Raw genomic sequence first — 21,571 nt, 5'->3', positions numbered from 1 at the left:
CAGGCCCCAGGGACAGCAGGACTCCTGCTCCCGCGGGGCTGTGGGTGAATGTAGGGCACGCAGGTGCCAGCCCCCCCAACCCCTCTGTGGGCGTCTGGGGGTGGTTGAGAGCAGATACAAACTAAATCCCTTCTTCTGCACCACTGGAGAGAGCGGCGACCCCGAGACCTGCAGGCCTTAATCCACGGCTTGATTACAAACCCTCCACATCTGCTGCGGGGGGGCTGCGGGCGCCGCTCCGACCCTCCCTGCGCGGCGGCTGCAGAGGGGCAGGGGAGGCTCGGGCTGCGGCGGGGACCGGGCACCGCCTAGGAACCGAGCGGGGCTGCCCGGGGAGCTCCCGCACAGCCTCGCCGTGCCCCCGTACCCGCACCCACAAGAGCGGCGTCCCGGTGCGGCTCGCCGTGCCGAGGAGCGGGGAAATCGGGCTCCCGGGCGGAGCATCTCCCGGGGGCGCGGCGGCGGGTGCGGCGGGGGTGGCCGGGACTCTGCGCCGCGCCCGGCCCGGCCCGGCCCGGTTTCCCCCCCGCCCCGTGGGCGGAGCCGCCGGCCCCGCTCCGCCGCGCGGCTGCAGCACCGGGAGCGGCGGCGCCGAGGGCGCTCGGGGCGCGCAGCATGAGCGCCCGCCGCCTCTTCGGGCTCTTGCTCGCCGCCTGCGCCGGCTTCCTGCGCCCCGGTCCCGGCTGCCTCGCACGTAAGTGGGGCCGCAGTCCCGGGAGCGGCCGCTCCGCACTGCGGGACCGCGCCCGCCGCCCCGTCCGCGCATCCCCGAGCAGTCCCCGCATCCTCCGTTCTCTCGGGCGTCCCCCCTTCTTCCCCGGGCATCCCACGGCGTCCCTCGGTATCCTCCGCCGCCGCCGCTCGCACCGTTCCCAAGGTCACCGCCGGACACGGCCGTCCGGGCTCTCCCGCCGACCGCGCCCCGCCCGGGGCGGCCCCGCCGCAGCCCCCCCGCCGGCGGCGGCCCCGCGCCCGGCCGCAGCCTCTGGGGACCCGGGACAACCGGGACGCCCCGAGTTTCCGGGATGCCCCGGAATGCCCCGGGATGCCGAGGAGAGCGGGGACGCCCCGCGGGACCTGCCGGGCTCCGCCAGCACCTCGGCCAGCGCTGCCACCCGCCGATCTGGCCCCGCCGCGGGGCTGCACCGGGCCCGACCCCATACCGGGGCTGGAGGCAGCCGCTCGGGAACGGGAATCGGCGAGGCCCTGGTCGCATCGGGCAGCTCCCCGTGGCCCCCTGAGCCGGCGCCCCTTGCCCGGGGCCGGGGCGAAGGGGCATCGAGGCGGGGGTCGCGGTACAGGGAAGGGTAGAGTCGGGGGGCGGTGGACTGGGGGTTGTTGCAGCACGGTTCCTACAGTGAGAGCTGGAGACGCTTCTGAGCTCCCCCGGGCTCCGTCCGACCCGGTAGAGGACCCTGAAAGAGATTCGGGACCCCGGCCCCTCCGAAGGGTCTTTTGGCGGTGCCGCGAGGGTTTGCACGGGAGCCCCCGGGATCCCCCGCGGGATCGTTCCCCGCCGGGGCGGGGCAGAGCGGGGGTCCCGTCGCCCACGTCAGTGCGGAGGCGGCTGGTGCCGGCGCCGGGCCCGCAGAGGTGTGTCAGCTCCGCTGCAGTGGGAGGGGAGAGCAAAGCGGCCCCGCCGCTCCGCCGGCCCGAGGCAGCCCCAGAGCCCTCAGGGTCCGCAGGGCTGGGGAGCTGCCGCAGGGACACTGCCCAGCTCAGTGCTCCCAGACCGCCCCCAACTCCATTCTCCCCTCAGGACCCTGCTATGATGAGCTCGTTGCTCCCCTGTACTCCTACTCCATCGGTGCCTCCTCCAGATACAACATCTTCTACTCGGCCAGCTTCGCCCGTCTGCACAGTGAGTCCCCCCGCGGAACTGGGGTGCGGGCAGGCAGGGCAGGTGGGCAGGGGGTGCCCCTGGCCGAGTTTTGCCTCTCGCGGGGCTGAGGGGCCCAGTCAGGTGCTGTGGAGGGGCCGAGAGAACGGCTGCCGCTCAGTCGGGAGCCGAGCCGCTGAGCTGCTCCCCCCGCAGGCACCAGCGGCTGGTCCCCCGACCCCCGCGACAAGCAGCCCTGGCTGCAGATCGACCTGATGCAAAAGCACCGGATCAACGCAGTGGCCACGCAGGGAACCTTCAACACCTACGACTGGCTTACGCGCTACATCGTGCTCTATGGAGACCACCCCACGAGCTGGAAACCCTTCTTCCAGCAGGGCAGCAACTGGGTAGGGGGGAGCCCGGGGTTCCCTGTGGGAGGGGGCTCTCTGAGGGGAGTAGAGACCCCTGACTTGGAGCAAGGTGTTGACAGCGACCCTCCATCCCCAGACATTCTTTGGGAACGTGAACGAGAGCGGGGTGGTGCGGCATGACCTGCATTACCCCATCCTTGCACGGTACATTCGCATCATTCCCGTGGCCTGGAACCCGCGGGGGAAGATCGGGCTGCGCCTGGGCCTCTATGGCTGCCCCTACCGTGAGTACCTGGCCACGGGCTCCAGCAGCCCCGTGTGGTGGGATCCTGGCTGTGGCACACCTGGAAAACTCTCTCAGAGGGGTTGTGCCCAAACGCTCTGCAGCCATGGCAGAACGGCGTGTTCCCTGTGCCAGGGCACCTGCTGCTGCAGGCAGTGACATGGGTGGGGCTGCTCTGCTCTCCCCAGGGTCCCATGTGCTCTACTTTGATGGGGACGATGCCATCTCCTACCGTTTCCGAGCCAAGAGGGTCAGCACCTTCGAGGATGACATCTCCTTCAACTTCAAGACGCTGGAGCAGGATGGGGTGCTGATGCACGGGGAGGGCTCACAGGGTGACTACATCACGGTGGAGCTCAAACAGGCCCAGCTCCTCCTGCACATCAGCTTAGGTGAGCTGGGGCCAGGGGCCCGGGGCGTGGGTCCAGGGGCCAGCGGCTGATGCTGGTCCTCCCCAGGCAGCAGCCCACTGCACGCCAGTGAGGGCCACACGACGGTGGCGGTGGGCAGCCTCCTGGATGACCAGCACTGGCACTCGCTGCACATCGAGCGCCTCGGCCACTACGTCAACCTGACGCTGGACGGGGAGGTCAAGCGCTTCCGCTGCCGTGGCACCTTCGACCAGCTCGACCTCGAAACTGAGGTGGGTGCGCTGGGCGGGGGGCCGCCAGGATGTTGACGGTGTCCTCCAGAGAGGGGTTGACACCCTCCCTCTGCCTGCCAGGTATTCTTTGGAGGGGTGATCGACCACGACAAGCAGCACCTCACCTACCGGCAGAACTTCCGGGGCTGTGTGGAGAACATCATGTTCAACGGGGTCAACATCGCCGACCTGGCCCGGCACCGGCGGCCCAACATTCGCTTTGAGGTCCAGCCTGTGGGGTGGCCCCTTCTCTGGGTGTCCTTAGCCCCACTGTGGGGTAACCCCTGCCCTGGGGCAGGGCTCCCTGCCTGCTGTGGGGTGACGCGGGGCCGGGCAGGGGCCGTGCTCAGCCAAGCGGTGCTGGATTGACCGTGCAAGGTTGTCCTTGCCCTGGGGCGCCCGCCTGGCTCTGCCGGGCATTGGGATCAATTGGGAATGATTGAGGCCAGAACTGCGGGGATGAGAGGGATGAGAGGGATGAGAGGGCCTCCCCTCTACAGGAACATTCCCTTCCTCACCCCTCCCATGGTCACTCCCAGGGCAATGTGGGCCACTACTGCCAGGACCAGCTGACCAGCCCCATCACCTTTGCTGGCATCAACAACTACGTGCGGGTGCCGGGGATCCCCCGCAGGAACCGCCTGGCTGTCAGCTTCCGCTTCCGCTCCTGGGACACCGTTGGCCTCCTGCTCTACACCGGCTTTTCTGACCGCCTGGGCTCCCTCGAGATGGTGCTGAGCGAGGGGCAGGTCAATGTCTCCATCGCCCAGCCTGGCAAGAAGAAGCTGGAGTTTGCTGCAGGTGGGCTGGGGAGCCAGCGTGGGCTGGGGGGTCAGGCTGGCAGTGGAGCGTCCCCAGGCACCTTCCTCTCTGCACAGGGCATCGCCTGAATGATGGCTTCTGGCACTCGGTGCACCTGGTGGCACGGGAGGGCTCAGCTGTGGTGACCATCGACGATGATGATGGTGCCGAGTTTCGGGTGGCGCACCCCTTCCAGCTGCGCACGGGCAGCCAGTACTTCTTTGGAGGTGGGCAGCAGGGCGGGGTGTGGGGCAGTGGGTGCCTGAGGGCTGCTCACCCCGATCTGTCTTGCAGGCTGCCCCAAGCCGGCCTCAGTCACCGGCTGCCGGTCAAACCAGACGGCTTTCCACGGCTGCCTGCAGATGCTGAACGTGGACATGCAGCCCGTGGACGTGGAGCTGCTGGCACTGCAACGGCTGGCACAGTACCACAACGTGTTCTTCAACGTCTGTGGGATCACAGACAGGTATTGACCGGGATGAGGGCGCTGCCTGGGAGTGGGGGGCAGTGTAGGGGCTGTGCTGGTGCTGGGACGGGAGCCCTCTGTGCCCTCAGGTGCACCCCCAACCTGTGTGAGCACGACAGCCGCTGTATCCAATCCTGGGATGACTTCATGTGCATCTGCGACCTGACGGGGTACAAGGGGGAGACCTGCCACAAATGTGAGCCTGGAGCCTTGTGCGTCAGGGACAGCAGGGGCACCTGCAGCCCCTACTCCTGCCTGGTGCTTTCCTTGCACTGACCTCCACCCCATTCTTCTCTTCCAGCCCTTTACAAGGAAACGTGTGATGCTTACCGGGTCAGCGGGAAGACCTCGGGCAACTACACCATCGACCCAGATGGCAGCGGGCCACTCAAGCCCTTCACGGTGTACTGTGACATCCGAGGTGGGGGTAGCAGGAGGGCAGAGGGGACCTCTGTCCGATGCCCCTGGGAGCCAATCCTTGCCCGTGTATTGGAGCTGGAACAGGATAGAGGGAGCGGGGGTGTCCTAGGGGTCAAGTCCTAAAGCCCCCCTTTCACTGCAGAGGACCGAGCGTGGACCATCATCCGGCACAACCGTCACTACGCCACGCGGGTGACGGGCTCCAGCGTGGACCAGCCCTACCTGGGGGCCGTGGAGTACTGGAACGCCTCCTGGGCCGAGGTCTCAGCCCTGGCCAATGCCTCTGAGTACTGCGAGCAGCGCATTGAGCTCCACTGCTACAACTCCCGCCTGCTCAACACCCCCTGTGAGCGCCGGGAGAAGGGGGTCGGTGCTGCATGACTGCACTGCAGGGCTGTGGCACGGGACAGTGTCCTGACCCTCCTCTGTGCCCGCAGCCGGGCTGCCCTTCAGCTTCTGGATGGGTCGGAACGACGAGCGGCACTACTACTGGGGGGGCTCGCGGCCGGGCATCCAGCGCTGCGCCTGCGGGCTGGACAAGAACTGTGCTGACCCCCAGTACTTCTGCAACTGCGATGCCGACCATGCGATTTGGTGAGTGGTGGCACCTGTGGAACAGGAGCCCTGGGATGGGGACAGCAGATGTGGGGAGCAGAGATGCTGGGGCATTCAGATGGGGGTAACAGGGCTGTGGGCTGGCGAAGGGACAGAAACACCTGATGGCCCCTCTGATGCACTCACATTTGCAGGAGGACAGACAAGGGTCTGCTGACCTTTGTGGACCACCTGCCCGTCACCCAGGTTGTAGTTGGAGACACCAACCGCACTGGCTCTGAAGCCCAGTTCGTGCTGGGGCCCCTACGGTGCTATGGAGACCGTAAGTGAGCGGCCCCACGGAACATCCCCTGCCTGCAGAGTGCCTACACCTGCCCGTGGTGTCCCACACGGAGGGACACTGCCCATCCCTCACTGCCCCTCCTGTTCCTCGCAGGCAACACCTGGAACACCGTCTCCTTCAACAGGGGCGCAGCCCTGATCTTCCCCACCTTCCAAGCCAACCACAGCCTTGACATCTCCTTCTACTTCAAGACCACTGCCCAGTCTGGAGTCTTCCTGGAGAACCCAGGCTACCGAAACTACATCCGCATCGAGCTCAACAGTACGGGGGGGCAGAGGGTGCAGGGCTGTTGGGGGCAGAAGGGCTGGGGCCTCTTCTCAGCACCATGTCCTTGCAGCCACTAGGGACGTGGCGTTTATATTTGACATTGGGAATGGGGACGAGAACCTGACGGTGCGGTCGGTGGTACCCTGGAACGACGATGAGTGGCACCAGGTGAAGGCTGAGCTCAACGTCAAGCTAGCACGGCTGCGGGTGGACAAGCTGCCCTGGGTGGTGCGGCCATTCCCCCCACAGAGCTTCGTCCGCCTGGAATTTGACAGGCCCCTCTACGTCGGTGAGAGCCCCCGGCCACGTCCCTGCACCCCCAGGTCCCCACGTGCCACAGGGCACTCAGTCTCGGCCCCGCTGCAGGCGCAGCAGAGCACAAGATGCGCCCGTTCCTGGGGTGCCTGCGGGCGCTGCGGATGAACGGGGTCACGCTCAACCTGGAGGGCAAAGCCAACGAGACGGAGGGCGTGCGGGTCAACTGCACCGGCTACTGCCAGGACCCGCCGGTGCCCTGCCAGAACAGCGGGCTCTGCGTGGAGCGCTACAGCCACTACACCTGCAACTGCAGCATCTCCGCCTTCACCGGGCCCTTCTGCAACCACGGTGAGCGGCCGGGCTGCGCGGGCTGGGTTGGGCCGGGGAGCCGGCGCTCCTCTCACACCGTAGGCTCCCCCACAGACATCGGCGGGTACTTCGAGGAGGGCACCTGGGTGCGGTACAACATCCTGCCCATGTCGCTGTACGCCGCCCGGGAGTTCGCCAGCATTGTGAGCAGCCCCTGGCAGCCCCTGCCTGGCTACAACCTCACCAGCGAGGAGGTCAGCTTCAGCTTCAGCACCACCTCGGCACCTGCCGTGCTGCTCTACGTCAGCACCTTCGTCAAGGACTATATGGCTGTGCTCATCAAGGATGATGGTGAGGGCAAGGCCCCCTGCCCTGTGGATGCCACTTTCCAAGCCTGTAGATGGGCTGGATGTGCCCACTGAGAAGTTCAGCCCTGCTGACAGCCCTGTGCTGCCCACAGGGAGCCTACAGCTGCGCTACCAGCTGGGCACCAGCCCCTATGTCTTCACTCTCACCAACAAGCCAGTGACAGATGGGCGGCCGCACCGTGTCAACATCACCCGCCTGCACCGAACACTCTACACCCAGGTTTGGGCTGGGGCACCCTCCCAGTGGGGCCTGGGGGCTTCAGGTCAGGCTGGGAAGGGGCATGGGCGGGGTGGCTCTGTGGGCACTGATGCTGTGCACCTACCTCCCAGGTGGACTATCTCCCCGTCGTGGAGCAGCAATTTTCCCTGTTTGTGGACAGCAAGCTGGATTCGCCCAAAAACCTGTACCTGGGTCGTGTGATGGGTGAGCTGGGTCCTGCCCACGCTGGGGTCTCTGGGGTCTCCTCTGCCCAGCACGGCCCTTGCCCTCTGAGAGGGATGAATAATCTCCTTCTGTGGCCCCACAGAGACTGGCGTGATTGACCCCGAGATCCAGCGCTACAACACACCCGGCTTCTCAGGCTGCCTCTCAGGGGTGAAATTCAACACCCTCGTGCCCCTCAAAGCCATCTTCCACCCCACCAGTCCCCTGCGGCCCTACAGCATCCGGGGGGAACTGGTGGAGTCGAGCTGTGCCTCAATGCTCCCCCTCAGCACCATCCTTATCCCTCCTGAGATGGACCCCTGGTACATGGCCACAGGTGGGTGCTGTGGTGGGACCCTGGTGGGGATGGAGCCCTCGTCAAGCACCAGCTGCAGAAGGGAAGCTCCAGCATGAGACCTTGCTGCGGCCTGGTCTCAGCTGCCTACTCTGTCTCCGCAGAGTTCCCCCACGTGCACGATGATGGCTGGATTGGGATCATCATCGGGTGTAAGTGAAGCCTCTGGCTGGTATTCCCCACTGGCAGGGCCCTGCGGCTCCTCCCCAGTCCCTCACTGCCGTCTCTTCCCCGCAGTCGTGATCTTCCTGCTCCTGCTGCTGTCAGGGCTGCTGGCGCTGCTCTACTTCTACCACCACCGCTACAAGGGCTCCTACCACACCAACGAGCCCAAGGCCATCCAGGATTACGGCGGTGCTGCCAAACCACCGGCGGCACGCAAGGAACAGAACCTGCCCCAGATCCTGGAGGAGCCGAGAGGGGACTAGCGGGGCCGGGGGTGGGACGGGCTCACGGCCCCCACAGCCCCGGGAGCCACCCAGGAACGAGCGAGCGTCGCGGGACCAAAAGGCCGAGCACACCTGAACTGCCAACACCCGCCTTCAGACTGACCGGACCGGACCGGACCGACCGCCACCTCCTCCCCACGGCCGCCACCGACCGGCCCCGGAGCGCGGCCACGATCCGCCGAGCCCCAGCCTCGCTCGCCCCGGACACACAGACAGCCCCCGTGCCGGAGGCGGGCTGCTGCCTCCACAGCTGCCAAATCCTGCCTGGCCTCTGTCGGGGAGCCCCAGGCCCGGTGCCCACCCTCCCTCTGGCCGGGGGCACCCGGCTGCCGCCGCCCGTTAGCGCTGCCCGCGTAGATGACCCGCTGCTTCGCTCGCTTCGCCAGCACCACGCCGAGCCACGAGCACCGGCCGCGCTGGGCCGGGCTGCCGAGCAATACTCCACACCGGCGCCGCGCATGCCGCCACCGCACCTTGCTGAGATGCTGCTTTCATAAGATCAGGTACAGATCCTTTCTACCATTTTTTGTTGCTGGATATTCTACGACACTCTGGTTTTTTTATTCTATCGGTTTGTATAAAAAACCAAACGGAAGCTCCCGCGGGCGCGACGCCCCGCGTGCCGTGGTACGTGGTCTGTAGTTTGCTACTTCTCTGTATGAAGTGCCAGTCCTGCCGATTACCTCCAGCCCAGGGAAAGCTCCTGTTCACTTGCTGTGTTGTGGTAAGACAATGTTACAGATATGCATTTATCTACCCAAAGGCCTGGCTCCACTGGGCACTTTATTTTTAAAAAGTCTGTTCTTTTGAATGAGATGTGAAGATAATCAAATAAAGGCAGAATGATGGCATTTGACACTCCCCAGCCTTCACCTCGGCAGCCTGGGCAGATCCTCTCCTCCCACCCCAGCTCAGCCTGCACCAAGGGAGGCACCACACTGACAACAGCAATTCCTGGTCCAGGAGCGAGTTGCAGGGTGTAGGGAGCTGGGGCTAGAGGCAGCTCAGCTGCTGCTGCACACACACATCACGTCCTGCTCTCCCCACCACCATGTCTGCCCCCTTCCCACCCCGAGCCAGTGTGATTCAGGCAGCTGGCAGCACCGGGTCACTCATGATTCCCCTGGAGCCATACTGGGGACATCCGGACAGAGCCCAGCAGGCAGGGGACAGTCTGGGGACAGGCTGCTGCCCAGGGTAACAGAGGCCAGCAAGCAGGGGAGGGTCTTTGCTACCACTTTATTATGACAAAGGCTACAAGCCATGTTATTTAAAGTGCATTATTATTACCATTATTCACCGTCAACAAACCACAGACACAAGCCTGGCATAGTGCAGATATGGCCGAAGTGGCAGAAGACGCTTAGGCAAGAGCAGGGCTGGCAGGAGCTGGGCAGATGGAGGTGGCAGGGAGCAAGGCTCAGGCAGGTGCTGGGATACAAGCACTGCTCCAGACAGACCTAAACACCTCCATGCTCCAGGGGACCATCACAGACAACGGGAAGGACAGACAGACAGCCTGGCCTGCCGTGGCAAGGGACTGGGAAAGTATGGTGAGGGCTGGGCCAGGGAGGGCTTGGCTCCCAGGCAAACCCAGCACCTCTGTGTGTTCCTGGACTAAACAGCTGGGAGTGGGCTGGGGCCCTGAAACCAGGTCAGGGCTCAGTCAGGCTCCCCATGTCATCCTGGGAAGCCAGCCCTGGACATTGGGAGCACAGCCCAGCACCCAGCACCAGGCCAGGCAGGAGGCTGGTGGCGTATGTGGCTCTCAGGGGACAGCCCCAACCTTCAGGTCACCCCAGGCCCCATCCAGCCTGCCCTGTCCCAGGCCTGGAGCAACATCCCAGCAAAGGTGCTGACAGATGCAGAACACCTGGGATGCCTCCACCCCAAAATACAGGGCCCAGCCACCAGCTGAGGGTTAGTTTAAAGTGCTTTTTTCTTTCCTTTTTGCATGGAGTACAAGGCTAAACCTCACCCTGCCAGAGAATATTTCCCCTTTATTCCCAGGGCCAGGGGGTCACAAATCCCAAGGAAGGTTTCTGAAAAGCCCCCCTGGGTCACAACAGGCAGTGACTGTAACATCATCCTCTACCCAGCTCAGTGGCACCCCTACTCAAAGTATCATGTTGCATAGTGCTGCTCTCCCATCCCCAGGCATCCCTTGGTGCCACTCCAGCCACAGCTGGGCAGTCCCCATCTCCCAGCCAGCTGGGGCAGAGGGAATACCACCCTGGGACAGCCATGGCCCAGGGGCTGCTTACACTCCTGCCCCGAGTCTCTCTGGTGTCTGGATGGAAAGTAGCACTTTGTGACACACACAGCAGCAGGAACAGCAGCAGTCATGTCAGCGTGAAGCAAACATGGCATTGCTTACAAGGTGCAGCAGCAAGGTGTGCCAGAACCACCCCGGAGCTTAGATGATGTCCGTCTCCCTCTCTATGCCGACATACTTCAGGGCATCTGCCTGGCTGTACCTACAGGACAGGAAGTCATGGCTGAGCAATGCTCCCCCAAAAAACCTGCACAGAGGGTGGGGCCAACCCTGCAGCCCAAGGTCTCTGCTGGCCAAGGTACCTGTAGTCAAAGAAGAGCTCCTCTCCTGCCTGGATGGCTCTCTTGGCGAAGATGCCGATGCGGTGGTCTCCGTTCACCATCACAACTGCAGCCAGAGATGCAGCATCAGAGATGCAGCATCAGAGATGTGCAGCCCCAGCTTGGGCTGGAGCTCCCACAGCTCCATGGCCTGCCTGGCCTGGCTGGGCAGGGGGACCTCACCTTTGGCATAGCAGTTGGGGTTCACCGAGTGGTTGGCAAAGCGGATTTTATTTCCTTTGCGAGTAGCATCAACAACAAAATCTATTAAAAAAAAAGAGAAGGAAACCGTTGTGTAAGGCCAGGCCTGTCACCCAGGCAAGAAGTGGGCTGAGCCTGCCCACCTGGCCTCTCTACCCCTGGAAACCTCAGAAGTTACCATTGTTGAGGTTGAAGAGGAAGCTGGACATGTACTTGTCGTAGACCTTTCCTCGCCTGTCAGCCTCATCCTGTGAAATGAGCTGTAGAGGGAGATCACCACGAGAGACTCAGCAGCTGAGGGCTCAGCCAGGTACTCACCCGCCTCCTGGAAACACCCTCCTGCTCTCCCTCCCACCTCAGGAGCTTGCCAGGGCTCCCAGGGATGGGGCAGGGCAGCAGCACACACACAACATGCTCCTCCAGAGTGGAGGGCCAGAGGTACTGAGAAGAGTCCCCAGATAGCACAGGGCTCCATCTCCAGCCCTGGTCAGGGCGAGCCCATGGGCACAGCGGAGCCAGGGAAGGCAGCTGACCCTGCAGCCAAAGGGAGCTCTCCCACCACACGCAGCCCCCGTGTACCTGGCCAGCAGCACCAGCACAGGCACAGCACTGACCTCCCCGCAGTACTCGGAGATGAACTCGTTCTTCTGCACGGCCTCCTTGATGAAGGTCCCCCAGCCAGCCACGTCTGATGGGGCCAGCAACAAATGCTGGAACCAAAATGAAAGGAAATGGGGAGAGCTGGCAGGTACAGCACCTCACAGCACGCAGGCCATGGGGGCAGCGGGGAGCCAGTGTTTATCCAGCATCCCCTTGTTATGGGGACACACAGCTCCCTACAGACTTACACCATTACATGGAGCTGCACAGGACCTGACACACACTAATTTGCAAGTTTCTCTGAATTTCCATTTTTTTAAAGTGCTCAATTCCTTGCTCTGACCAGCAGAATTCAAGACTAAATCTTTCTCTAGAGCCACTTTATACACCCTCTTGCTCTCACCATTCCTCACTCCCATCTCCTGATTTTCACATCTGCAATCCCTACTCCAGAGTAAATGCTGCAGAGGCCCAGAGCAGAGCAGCTTCTTTTCCAGACTCTGGCACTCTGGCATCTCCAGGGAAGCTGCTCCCCCTCCACACACGTGTGTCAGCTCTGCCCTGAGGCACCCCTGCCACACTGCCGTCCATACCTTTTTGAGGCCTCGCTGGATGCTGCAGTTCTTGCAGGAGACCACCTTGCAGTCCCAGTGCTCCGAAGCGCCGCAGGTGAGGCAGAGGTCAGGGTCACACTCCCGCACAGCCAGGTAGCAGGGGCACTGCTTGGTGTTGCACTGGGTCTTGCAGCGGCAGCCTGGGAAGCGGTTCTGACCTGCAGCAACACACACCGTGGGCTTGCGCTGTGAGCTTTGGCAGAGAACAGAGGGGCCATGCAGGGTGTCTGCCCCAACCGCTCCTCCCCAGCCAGATCTCGGGCAGGGACAGAATAAAGTCTGGCTGTTCTCTCCACTGCAGAGCTGGGAATGGAAGCCAAGACAGGAAAAACAAACGTGGCAGAGCAGTGACCCAACGCCCAGCCTAACTGCTGGAGGCACATCCTGCTCACAGGGGACCAGCAGCAGCACCCACAGGATACAGACACAGGGGTGGGCACTAACAGGAGTGTCTCTCAGCTGCCAACAGCTGCAAGGCAGCACAGAACCGTCTCCTTTTGGACTTTAGCAGGCTGCTAACAGAACTGCTGTGGATGGACAGAGCAGCAAGTGCAGGAGTAGAGTAGGCCCCCATCAAGCCCCAGCTCTGCACCCTCCCCGTGCTCTGTGCCAGGAGAGCTGGCTGGTTTCCTGCCCAATAGTCCTTGACCTCTTCTTACAGTCAGGGTTGCACTGGCAGAACTTCTCACAGAAATTCTGAGTCATGATGCAAGGGCAGGAGCTGTCACAGGGATGCTCGGGGTGGTCACAGGGCTGGTAGTTGTACACCTGGGTTGGTGAATTATCTAGAACAAGAAGAGAAATGCCAAGATTGGAAGCTGAATGTTGCAGGAACCTTTTCAAAGCTGCAAGTGCAGGGCACTGGAGCCGAGAAGGTGCAAGCTGCCCATCTGCCTGCACTGGGCAGGGAGCCTGGCAGCACCCAGCTCCCACAGACATACACCTGGCTGTGCTCACTGACCACAGCCCAGCCCAGGGCTGGGACTGCCCTCAGCAGGGCAGGGCTGCACACTGCCCTCAGCCTCCCCTGGCTGCAGCAAACCCTGCTGCACATGCAGCCTCAGCGGGCACTGGGATGGCCACGGTGCCCCTGGCACCCCAAGGAGCCTGGCCAGGGGTAGTCACTCCCCTCCTCGCTGCTGGACCTGCTGGGCTGGTGACCAGGACAAGGCCACCCTGCTGGAGAACTCAACCCTTGCAAACCTCCCATGACACAGCCACAGCCAACTCTACCTTTCTTCAGCTGGATCTTCCTGCAGTGTGCAGCCCACAGCCTGCAAAAGGAGCAGAGAAGGTTGAGAGGATGTGTAAGCCATCAGGGAGAGCCGGCCAGAGCTGCTCTGCACCAGCAGCCAGCACAGCAGAGATGGGCCTGGCAGATTCATGCATTAATGATCAGCAGCCACCATAAAGTGGAGAGATGAGAGTGATGCAGCTGCAGCAGAAGCTCCTTAAGCCAAACACCAGAGCCAGAATAGTACTGAACACATTGAGATCAACACACAAAGTAGGTTACAAGTCAGCGAGCTGAGGCTGCTGTTAGGGAAGTGGCACCAGGACCAGCAGCCACTGCTGCCCTCTCCTCGAGCTGAGCCTGGGGCTGCAGGGCCACTGAGCCCCCAGGCAGAGCAGCAGCCCTGGAGCTGGGCCAGGGCCAGCACCCAGCAGCAGCACCAGCAGCAGCCCCATGTGACAGCAGGACAAACACACAGATGGGAGCCAGATGGGGATTACCAGGAATGCGTTGGCACAAAAAGCAGCGGATCTGGTTGCATTTTAAGAACAAAACAAGCTTGTCCAACACTTGCCTGTGCTTCCTTTTCTTCTTCTGGGATGGATTCATTAACTCATTTGTTGGCAGTTTCGTTATAAGTGATTCCTTCACTGCAAACTGAAAGACCTACCAAAGAGCACAAGCAAAAACAAGAAACAAGTTCAGTGCACTCAAGTTGTTTTATCAAAAGCACAAGGAGAGTGTGAGTAAGCACAGCAAGGCTCTCAGGCCGGGGCCCAGAGAGCAGCAGCTCTGCCCCATTTTCCTGCCTATGGCACACTGCCTCCTCCTGCCTGGAAAATGAGTGCCCGCACACCTGGCTGTGACACTGCATGTGGGGAGGGAGCCACAATACCACAGCACACAGGGCTCACTCCACCAACAGCAGCACTGCTGCAGAGTAACACCCTGAGCTCCAAAACCGTTGATGTGGCACCTTCCTGTGGGGGGCTTTGTGGCAGAGAAATAAAACCAACAGGCAGTGGCTCTGGTCCCTCTCTTGTGGCTGCATTGCCTGCTCTGGGCACCCACCTGCTTGCAGGTCTTTGTCCCCAGCAGCCTGGCAATTGAGCAGAAGTTGTTGAAGTAGGTCCCATGGAAGACACGGAAGAGGGACTCCTCGGCTCCTGTCCACTCCACGGGCTCCTGCGGCGTCTCCACCGCAAACAGCTGGGAGGAGGCTGGGCTCAGCTTCTGCTTAGTGGGGGTTTGGCAGCGGGAGTTGGCCTCTGGCAGGAAAGGCAGATGGTAAGCCAAACACACCCTGGCCATCATGGTTCTGGGGGGCAGTGGTCATCCCCTTGTGCCCTGCAACCCTACACTGCACTCCCAGCCACACGCTCTTGCTTCAGGCCAGGCACAGTGCTCGGGAGCCAAGGGCTCGCTCTGGGCTTTGCAGGTCCCAGCAAAGCTCTTGCTTTGCCTGGCAACATTCCTCCTTCCTGGAAGAGGACAGTGAATCCCACAGCAGCAAGGGCAGGGCTGGTGTCCCTCAGGTTTTCTGGGAACACTGACTGCTAACTCCAAATTCTCCAGCTGTGCAGGAAGCAGAGGGGAGCCTGGGAGAACTCCAGCTGTGAGGAGCTGCCTGCCCTCACAGAGAGGAGTGGGGTGTCTCAGGACTGGCACCATACCCGAGGAGCTAGAGGCCCACTCGTTGCCTGTGTCCCGGTCGCTGTCGCCCTCCCTGGTCTCAGTGACAGCCGGGGTGCTGGAGCAGGACGCGCCCACCACGTGGTGCCGCCGGCGGCGACGGCCCGAGCACTTGGACCGGGGGTTGTGCAGTGCAGCAAACTCCTTGGCTCCTTCCTGCAAGCAGAACAGAAGACAAGACAGGTGGCAGATGACCAGGGAATGCAGGAAGGCTTTTCCACAGGCCCTGGGACAAGCCCTGTCCGGCCATCACCAAGAGCAGGTAGAAGAGGCTGGCCACGCCTGGTCCCTTCAGCAAGTGCCAAACCAGCTGCTTGTGTGGCATGTTCCCACTTTGCTCCCTTTGGCACTGCTGCCCAGCCAGCAGAGGCTCCCTGGCCTGAACCCCCAGCCCACTCCTCTGGATCCTCCTGACCTCTGGCTCTGCTCCTTTTCAGCATGGGCTTAATTTCTCTAACACTGCACTGAGTCCAGAGAAATCATCTGTCATACAATTTCCCATCTGCCAGCTCTGCAATTAATCTTTATTGGAGATCTGCTATAATACGCATCTGGTAAGGTCTGCATTTGCATTCATGCTCCTCTGAATCCAACAACGACCAGAACTAATTCTGAAAAAACCATCCAAGTTGTGAAAAAGATCCACAGAGCTCTGCAGAGCAGAGCTGGCCAGGGAACTTCTCTCATGGTTTCTAAAGCAGTGACACAGAAACATACCAGCCAGAGGAAACAGTCTGCGCCGCAAGGATCTGGCTCAATCTTGGTCTCTCTATTCTTTCGTTTGTACACATTAGGAGTAGCATGAAAAGCTGAAAAAGTAACAGTTATCTTTACTATTAGCATTCTCCAAGAGTCTCCCCCCACTCTGCAAGGGACAGGAAGCAGGAGCCTGAGTGCCTGAGGGTTCCCCTGGCAGCGGGGCCTGAGGTGACCAGACCCACAGGGTAACCCTGCTCCAAGCCACAACAGGGAGCAGGCAGCTTGGGAAGGAGAGGCCAAAGGAGAAGGATCAGCTTTCACACTGAAACAAAAAGACCACGTCATATTAATATTATATCTTTTAATAAATAATTCACTGGAAAAAGTCCTGTGACTTCCCAAAGAAGCCCTTAAGACCTGGAGAACAGCAGGTCCCGCAGCTAATCAGTATCCAAAAGGCTTTGGCAGGACCAACCGCAGCAACATGACTAAGACAAAGCTGTAAGTTCCAGGGAGGCAACAAAACACAGGGGCATGTCCAGACTTTGGCAGTGAAACATTCATGCCTTTCACTGACGAGCTTCTGCAAAGCAAGAGCAAAGTCTGGTGGTGGCAGGACTACTGCACAAACTGCCGGGAGCTCGGAGGCGGCGTGCTGAGCGCGGAGAGGGGACGGCCACGCGCGTCGGTCTGCCATCCGCGGGAGCAAAGAGCGGAGCCGTCTGTACAGAAGGCTTCTGGGCACCTGTCAGCTCCTAAGGCCCCACTGCAAACTCACGAGGCACCACCCTCCAGAGACTCCAGCACGGACTAAGCAAGGCGTGCAGAGGAAAACCGAGGAGAAAGGGCTCTAGGGAAGCGTCCGGCTGAGGTGGCACTTACGATGCAGAAAGCAGTCGTACTTGAAGCAGCGGCGGCAGAAGAGCGTGTGGAAGGAGTGCAGGGACTGCTCCCGCTGCACCGACTTGGCGCACGGCCCGTCGATGTTGGGAGTGCACTGCGGCGGCAGCACGTTGGGGTCTGACACCTCCGTGAGCTCCCGGTACCTGGTGACAAACACAAACACCCAGCGATGTGCTTTCCCCATGTGTGACGGTTTACAGCATCATCTGGGCTCATAGGGCTCAGGCCCAGGCACCTCAAGGCCAAACTGCAGTTTGTAACACTCAAAACACACTCTGCTCACAGAGCCTGCAGGTGCTGAGCTTCACGGCCCAGCCAGCCCATAGTGCTGGTCTCTGAAATAAAGATTTCAAACTCTTGCTAAGAAAGGGAATAAACAACCAGCGTAGGGATTCTCTACCTTTCTTTCATATCCTCTGGGAAGCCATACTCAGGAAACATGGAAGAAATAGCAGTGAATATCATGTCATTGGGGAACCTCTTCTTTGAACACTTCTTGTTACCTACAAAGAAGAGGAAACAATTCTCCAGACAAGCTGATGTGGATGGGTATAACGTTTGCCCCAGGGTTTCAAGCCGATCTGATAAGCTCTCAACACCCAAACGTTATACCCCAAGATAGCTCAGCTTCCATTGGGAGGCACAAATGAGCAGGAGGCTTATGTTGCAGCGTTGGAACAAAAAAGGTTTAATAAAAGGCAAAGTAACAAACACCAAACCGAGCCAGGTTCACAGGTTTGTGCTCCTGGTAAAAAACACCTCACAAAAGCGATGAGCTTCTTTGTTCTCTTCTTTTTCTACTAAATGGGCCAGGCAGGACTTTTTGGCTCCCACCCAATTAGCTGTCCCCAAACTTGAGGTGGAGGCCGAAAGGTCCTATGAGGTGGCTTTTTCACCTGATTGGTGTAGAAAGTTCTGGGCTCTTCCCTTTTGGGGAGCAGAGGATAGTTCTGTCACTCTGTCCACAGGGGGCACATTCCTATAGATGGGCCTTCCCTTCTTGCACAGAGCAATTCCAGAGATGCTCAGGATTGTGTTTTGAGACAGAAATGTAATCCCATGCACAACAGATAAACCTTGCATCCTGCAACCAGGCTGAGGTATTCCCAGAAGCAGTGCCAGGCCACTTTCAGTGCAGCACGATGTACTGCTGGAAGTACCAACTTCTCTTAAGTGCTATTACTATTTATTTCTGCCAAGGCACAACTTGCAGACAATGCAATCCACAGAAGTGTTGGTGTTTGTGCTGCCCACATCACTACATATCAAGGACAAAGACAAAATTACCCATCAGCATTCAAAAGGTCATTGAGGACACATGAAAATCCCACAAACCAGAGCTTCCTCCAGGCAACAAGAGCTCCAGGTGGCACAGGAGAGGGAAGAGGAACACTAATACATGGAAAGCAGGTCTGGAAGGGATTTGAAAACGTCCATCTCCCTGCCTCCCACAGAAACAGATCCACCCACACCTCCCTGACAGGTGTTTGCCAGACCAGCACTTGAAAACATCCCACAGCCTCTCAGATAACACCCAGCTCTGCTAATCTCACCAGGAAGTGGGTTTCCAGATGACTCATCTAAATAACTTCTCACCACACTTTCGGATGGTGATTTCTTCTCCTGTCCACAGCAGACAGTGACAACAAACCATTTCCCTTCTGCTACAGAACCTGTCAAGCTGGAACTGCTCTTGGCACATTAAAAACCCAGTGATGGTAGGAGAGCAGTGCCCAGTGCTCAGGAGGGGCAGGACAGAAATGTGACCAACATAATCTTCACTTCTCTGGGGGCAAACCCACCTTCCACTGCAATTCGCTTTCTTTTCCTTGTCACTGGCAGCTCCTCCTTTCCATCCTCCTGCTTCACCTCAGAATCATTGTGTCCTTCCTCTTCCTCATCCGAGTACTGATTCAGAGCATTCACTAGCTCCAGGAACACAGCATCACTGATGAGGACTGACCCTGAGATCATTTCTGAAACACACAGAAGTGGCGGTGCCACCATCTTTCTCGTTTCTTGCCATAGCAAACCACAAGCCTACATGCTCTGCTACCCACCAGAGCCCTTCTCTCAGTTTTTTTGGGGTAGGTGGGATTTTAGCACTAAAGTCAGTAGTGATGTATCATTTACAGAAATCTGGGGACAGGCCACACCAGTTTTCCCTGTCTTCCTCCCTGCTGGGCAATTTTATGATGGGGCAGGCTTTTCATTGATTAAACTCTTGGCTGAGGCAACAAGCAGAACAAGCTCAGGGCTAGTGAGCTACTCCCCCTCTAGCACATTTTCAGCATCCCAGAGGACACCTGTGAATCCCTGTACACAGGAGAACTGGCTGCAGAGCACTCCAGGCATTAAAATGGAGTGAGGCACCCAAAGGCAGGAACGTGCCCTTGCAAAGGAGAACGGCAGGCACCATTCCTGTTTCCCTGCTCTGAGAGCTCCCACAGAAAAGCTGGTTGCTGCTGCCACCTTTTGACTTCTGAACTACTTTGATTCGTTATTTGCAACAGACTGAATCACAGAAGCACAGCAAGGTTTGGGTTGGAAGGGATCCTAAAGCTCATCTTGTTCCACCCCTGCCATGGACAGGCCACTGGCCAGGTTGCTCCAGGCCTCATCCAGCCTGGCCTGGAGTGGACAGAGCTGGTTGCTCCCAGGTTACCTTCCTCTCCATGAACTTTGCCATCATAGTTATTAATAAGTTCTTCAATGAAAGTTTCATCTTCCTCCTTCACCTCGTCGCCCATGTAAGGGATATTGCACAGAACTGTTTCATCCTCCACCTGAAGAGAGATCAGACTCAACTCAGAAAAGCAGTGTTTGCTGAGCCCAACGGGGCTGTGCCCAAGGCTGCCCTGGTCCCTCAGACCTGCCAACAACACAGTGCACAGCAAAGGTTCACAGGTCTCACCACTGACACATCAGTGCTATCCCACTGCAACCCAGTCACAAATGAAAGGACCTGCCTAAGAAATTAAACTTTCATATAAAGGAAAATAAAAATCTTAGGAAAAAACACAAACAAACAAAACTCCCCCCAAAAAAACATATTTACTCCTTGAATTCTGTGAAACAATGGTGACTCTGTCAAGAAGCCACATGTAAAGGAGACTACCTGGTGAGGTAGTGTGGACACAAGGCTGGCTGGCATTCTACAAAACAAGCAACTAAAGCAACACTTTCCATCATCTCTCAAGCAGATGTTGCCTGAAACAAGTGGGATGATGAGCCACTTCTCAACTGTGTGACAATCAGGTGCTGACCTCACTGAGACCCCATGCTTCCCACGTACCATGAAATTCTGCTGAAGAGGGGACCAGGAGTACATGATGGGCACCAGTGCCACTGTGTTCAGGGTCCTCATGTACAGCGTCTGGCTTGAAAATCCTGGGAAAATGCTCTCAACAGTGCACTGGAATACAAGTACAGAGAAGGTCAGTGAGGAACCACTCTGGGAATCTGCCACAGCCCGAGGAAAACTGAATCCAGGACAAACACAGAAGCCCCAGATGCACTCTGTGGACTCCATCACAAGGAAAAGCCTTGGGGGTACTGTTTGTCCATTTCTGCATTCCAGAAGTGTGAGGCAACAGAGACAAAAACTCATCCATATCCCCACAGCGGAGTCCTGGCTGCAGTCCCCAGTCGCTGATGCTGCCCCTTTTCCTCTGCACACCTGTTTCAGGAACGGGTGCCCACTGACTGGCTTCATCAGCTGCACTGGCTGCACTCGAAGCTTCTTCCAGTCTTCATTAAGGATCTGAGTCTTCTCATGAACCTTCGCAAAGTTGGCCACAAAGAGAGCCTGAAAGGAGAGAGAAGCTCTCAAAATTTAAGAAAACCCATTGAGAACTCCCACAGCACTGAAAGGGTTCAGCAAGGAGATCCTGTAAAAACCAACTGTAAATGAGCTCTCCTGCTGCAGTTACACCAGTGCTTGTTCCATGGCCTCGTGTGCGTGACAGCTGCTGCCCACACAGCTCAAGACAGAGCACCCGGAGAAGTGGCATCTCTTCCCATCGATCCAGCTTGCAAGCGAAGCACAGCTTATCAATTCACCTCGCTGACACCCTCTGGCACCACTCAGACACTCTGAGCTGAAGTGAATTCTTTATGGGGCATCTGAGCCCAGTCCTTGCTGTGGCTGTACCTTTGCTCCCATGTTTGCCTGGAACCTCTTGAGCTGCCGCAGACGCATGTACTCGGACTTCACTTTCCTTTTCCAGTACATGATACACTTGGATGTCGGAGGAGTGGTAATTTCCATTTTTCTGTAACAGTACAGAAAGAATAAATATTAAATAATGGAGAGCTCAACCCCGAAACAAGTGATGCTAGAAAAACATCCCTGTGGATGGGAAAAACACTCTATGCATCACAGACTTAAACCGAGCCATATAACGCCGTCGCTCTGCAGTGCTCCTGACTGCGGAACACCCCCAGCCGAAGCGCACGGACAGGCCCGGGACAGCAGCGAGGGGCGGCGCTGACCAGAACCGCCCGCGCTGTCCCCCGAGCCCCCGGGGCAGCACGTCAGCCCGGGGCGTGCTGGGGTCCCCGGCCTGCCCCGGGACACGCCGCCGGAGAGCCGCGGCTCCACTCCAGCCGCCCACCCTGCCGCTCCGGCCGGGCCCGAGCGCGTCCCAGCTCCGCCAACAAGAACCGGAGCGAGCCGAGGCCGGTGGCGCCGCCGGGCCGGGGCAGCGGACCCGAGCCCCGCAACTCCCTGTCCCCGGAGCCCGGCCGGTACCGCGGGGACCCGCTACCCCCCGGGAACCCCCGGGACCCCCCGGCCCCGCCCGCACTCACTGCTCGGCCATCGCGACAGGGGGAGGCCGCGCGCCCCCGCCACACTGCGCGCGCGCCGGCCCGCCCCGGGCCCGCCTCACGCCCCGG

At 59.6% G+C, this 21,571-nt stretch overlaps 2 protein-coding genes across 2 annotated transcripts; one reads left to right on the top strand and one right to left on the bottom strand.

Annotated features, from left to right (window-relative positions):
• The first annotated feature begins 615 nt into the window (after positions 1 to 615).
• On the top strand, positions 616 to 8,985 carry CNTNAP1 (contactin associated protein 1). The gene is made up of 24 exons (XM_038163056.1): positions 616 to 694; positions 1,760 to 1,861; positions 2,036 to 2,229; positions 2,330 to 2,477; positions 2,665 to 2,868; positions 2,935 to 3,119; positions 3,201 to 3,344; positions 3,659 to 3,920; positions 3,998 to 4,147; positions 4,215 to 4,386; positions 4,476 to 4,582; positions 4,688 to 4,807; positions 4,949 to 5,152; positions 5,244 to 5,400; positions 5,556 to 5,683; positions 5,798 to 5,965; positions 6,042 to 6,260; positions 6,338 to 6,577; positions 6,653 to 6,889; positions 6,999 to 7,126; positions 7,237 to 7,330; positions 7,434 to 7,667; positions 7,790 to 7,837; positions 7,923 to 8,985. The coding sequence occupies exons 1-24, from the start codon at positions 616 to 618 to the stop codon at positions 8,111 to 8,113; spliced, it is 3,915 nt and encodes a 1,304-aa protein (XP_038018984.1). The 3' UTR covers positions 8,114 to 8,985.
• Positions 8,986 to 9,359: 374 nt separating this feature from the next.
• EZH1 (enhancer of zeste 1 polycomb repressive complex 2 subunit) lies at positions 9,360 to 21,571 on the bottom strand. The gene is made up of 20 exons (XM_038163057.1): positions 21,485 to 21,571; positions 20,826 to 20,946; positions 20,352 to 20,480; positions 19,968 to 20,087; positions 19,338 to 19,458; positions 18,475 to 18,648; positions 17,073 to 17,175; positions 16,652 to 16,815; positions 15,788 to 15,879; positions 15,052 to 15,226; positions 14,450 to 14,646; positions 13,953 to 14,044; positions 13,378 to 13,418; positions 12,804 to 12,929; positions 12,124 to 12,302; positions 11,545 to 11,640; positions 11,109 to 11,190; positions 10,913 to 10,993; positions 10,712 to 10,796; positions 9,360 to 10,611 (listed from the first exon to the last, which is right to left on the bottom strand). Exons 1-20 carry the CDS (start codon positions 21,493 to 21,495, stop codon positions 10,551 to 10,553), a joined length of 2,250 nt encoding a protein of 749 aa, XP_038018985.1. The 5' UTR covers positions 21,496 to 21,571; the 3' UTR covers positions 9,360 to 10,550.

Source organism: Motacilla alba, chromosome 27 (genome assembly GCF_015832195.1).
Source record: "Motacilla alba alba isolate MOTALB_02 chromosome 27, Motacilla_alba_V1.0_pri, whole genome shotgun sequence".
Classification (NCBI taxonomy): Eukaryota; Metazoa; Chordata; class Aves; order Passeriformes; family Motacillidae; genus Motacilla; species Motacilla alba.
The sequence above is the reverse complement of the archived record's forward strand: the minus strand, read 5'-3'. Positions and strand labels throughout refer to the sequence as shown.

Bases quoted from the DNA above. Each gene is read 5' to 3' on its own strand.
- CNTNAP1 (XM_038163056.1), top strand. From the start codon at position 616: ATGAGCGCCCGCCGCCTCTTCGGGCTCTTGCTCGCCGCCTGCGCCGGC. The intron at 2,230-2,329 runs GTAGGGGGGAGC...CTCCATCCCCAG, and splicing joins TCCAGCAGGGCAGCAACTGG to ACATTCTTTGGGAACGTGAA. The intron at 3,921-3,997 runs GTGGGCTGGGGA...CTCTCTGCACAG, and splicing joins GAAGCTGGAGTTTGCTGCAG to GGCATCGCCTGAATGATGGC.
- EZH1 (XM_038163057.1), bottom strand. The intron at 14,045-14,449 runs GTGGGTGCCCAG...GCTCTTTGGTAG, and splicing joins GGACAAAGACCTGCAAGCAG to GTCTTTCAGTTTGCAGTGAA. The intron at 10,612-10,711 runs GTACCTTGGCCA...CCTGTCCTGTAG, and splicing joins GAGCTCTTCTTTGACTACAG to GTACAGCCAGGCAGATGCCC.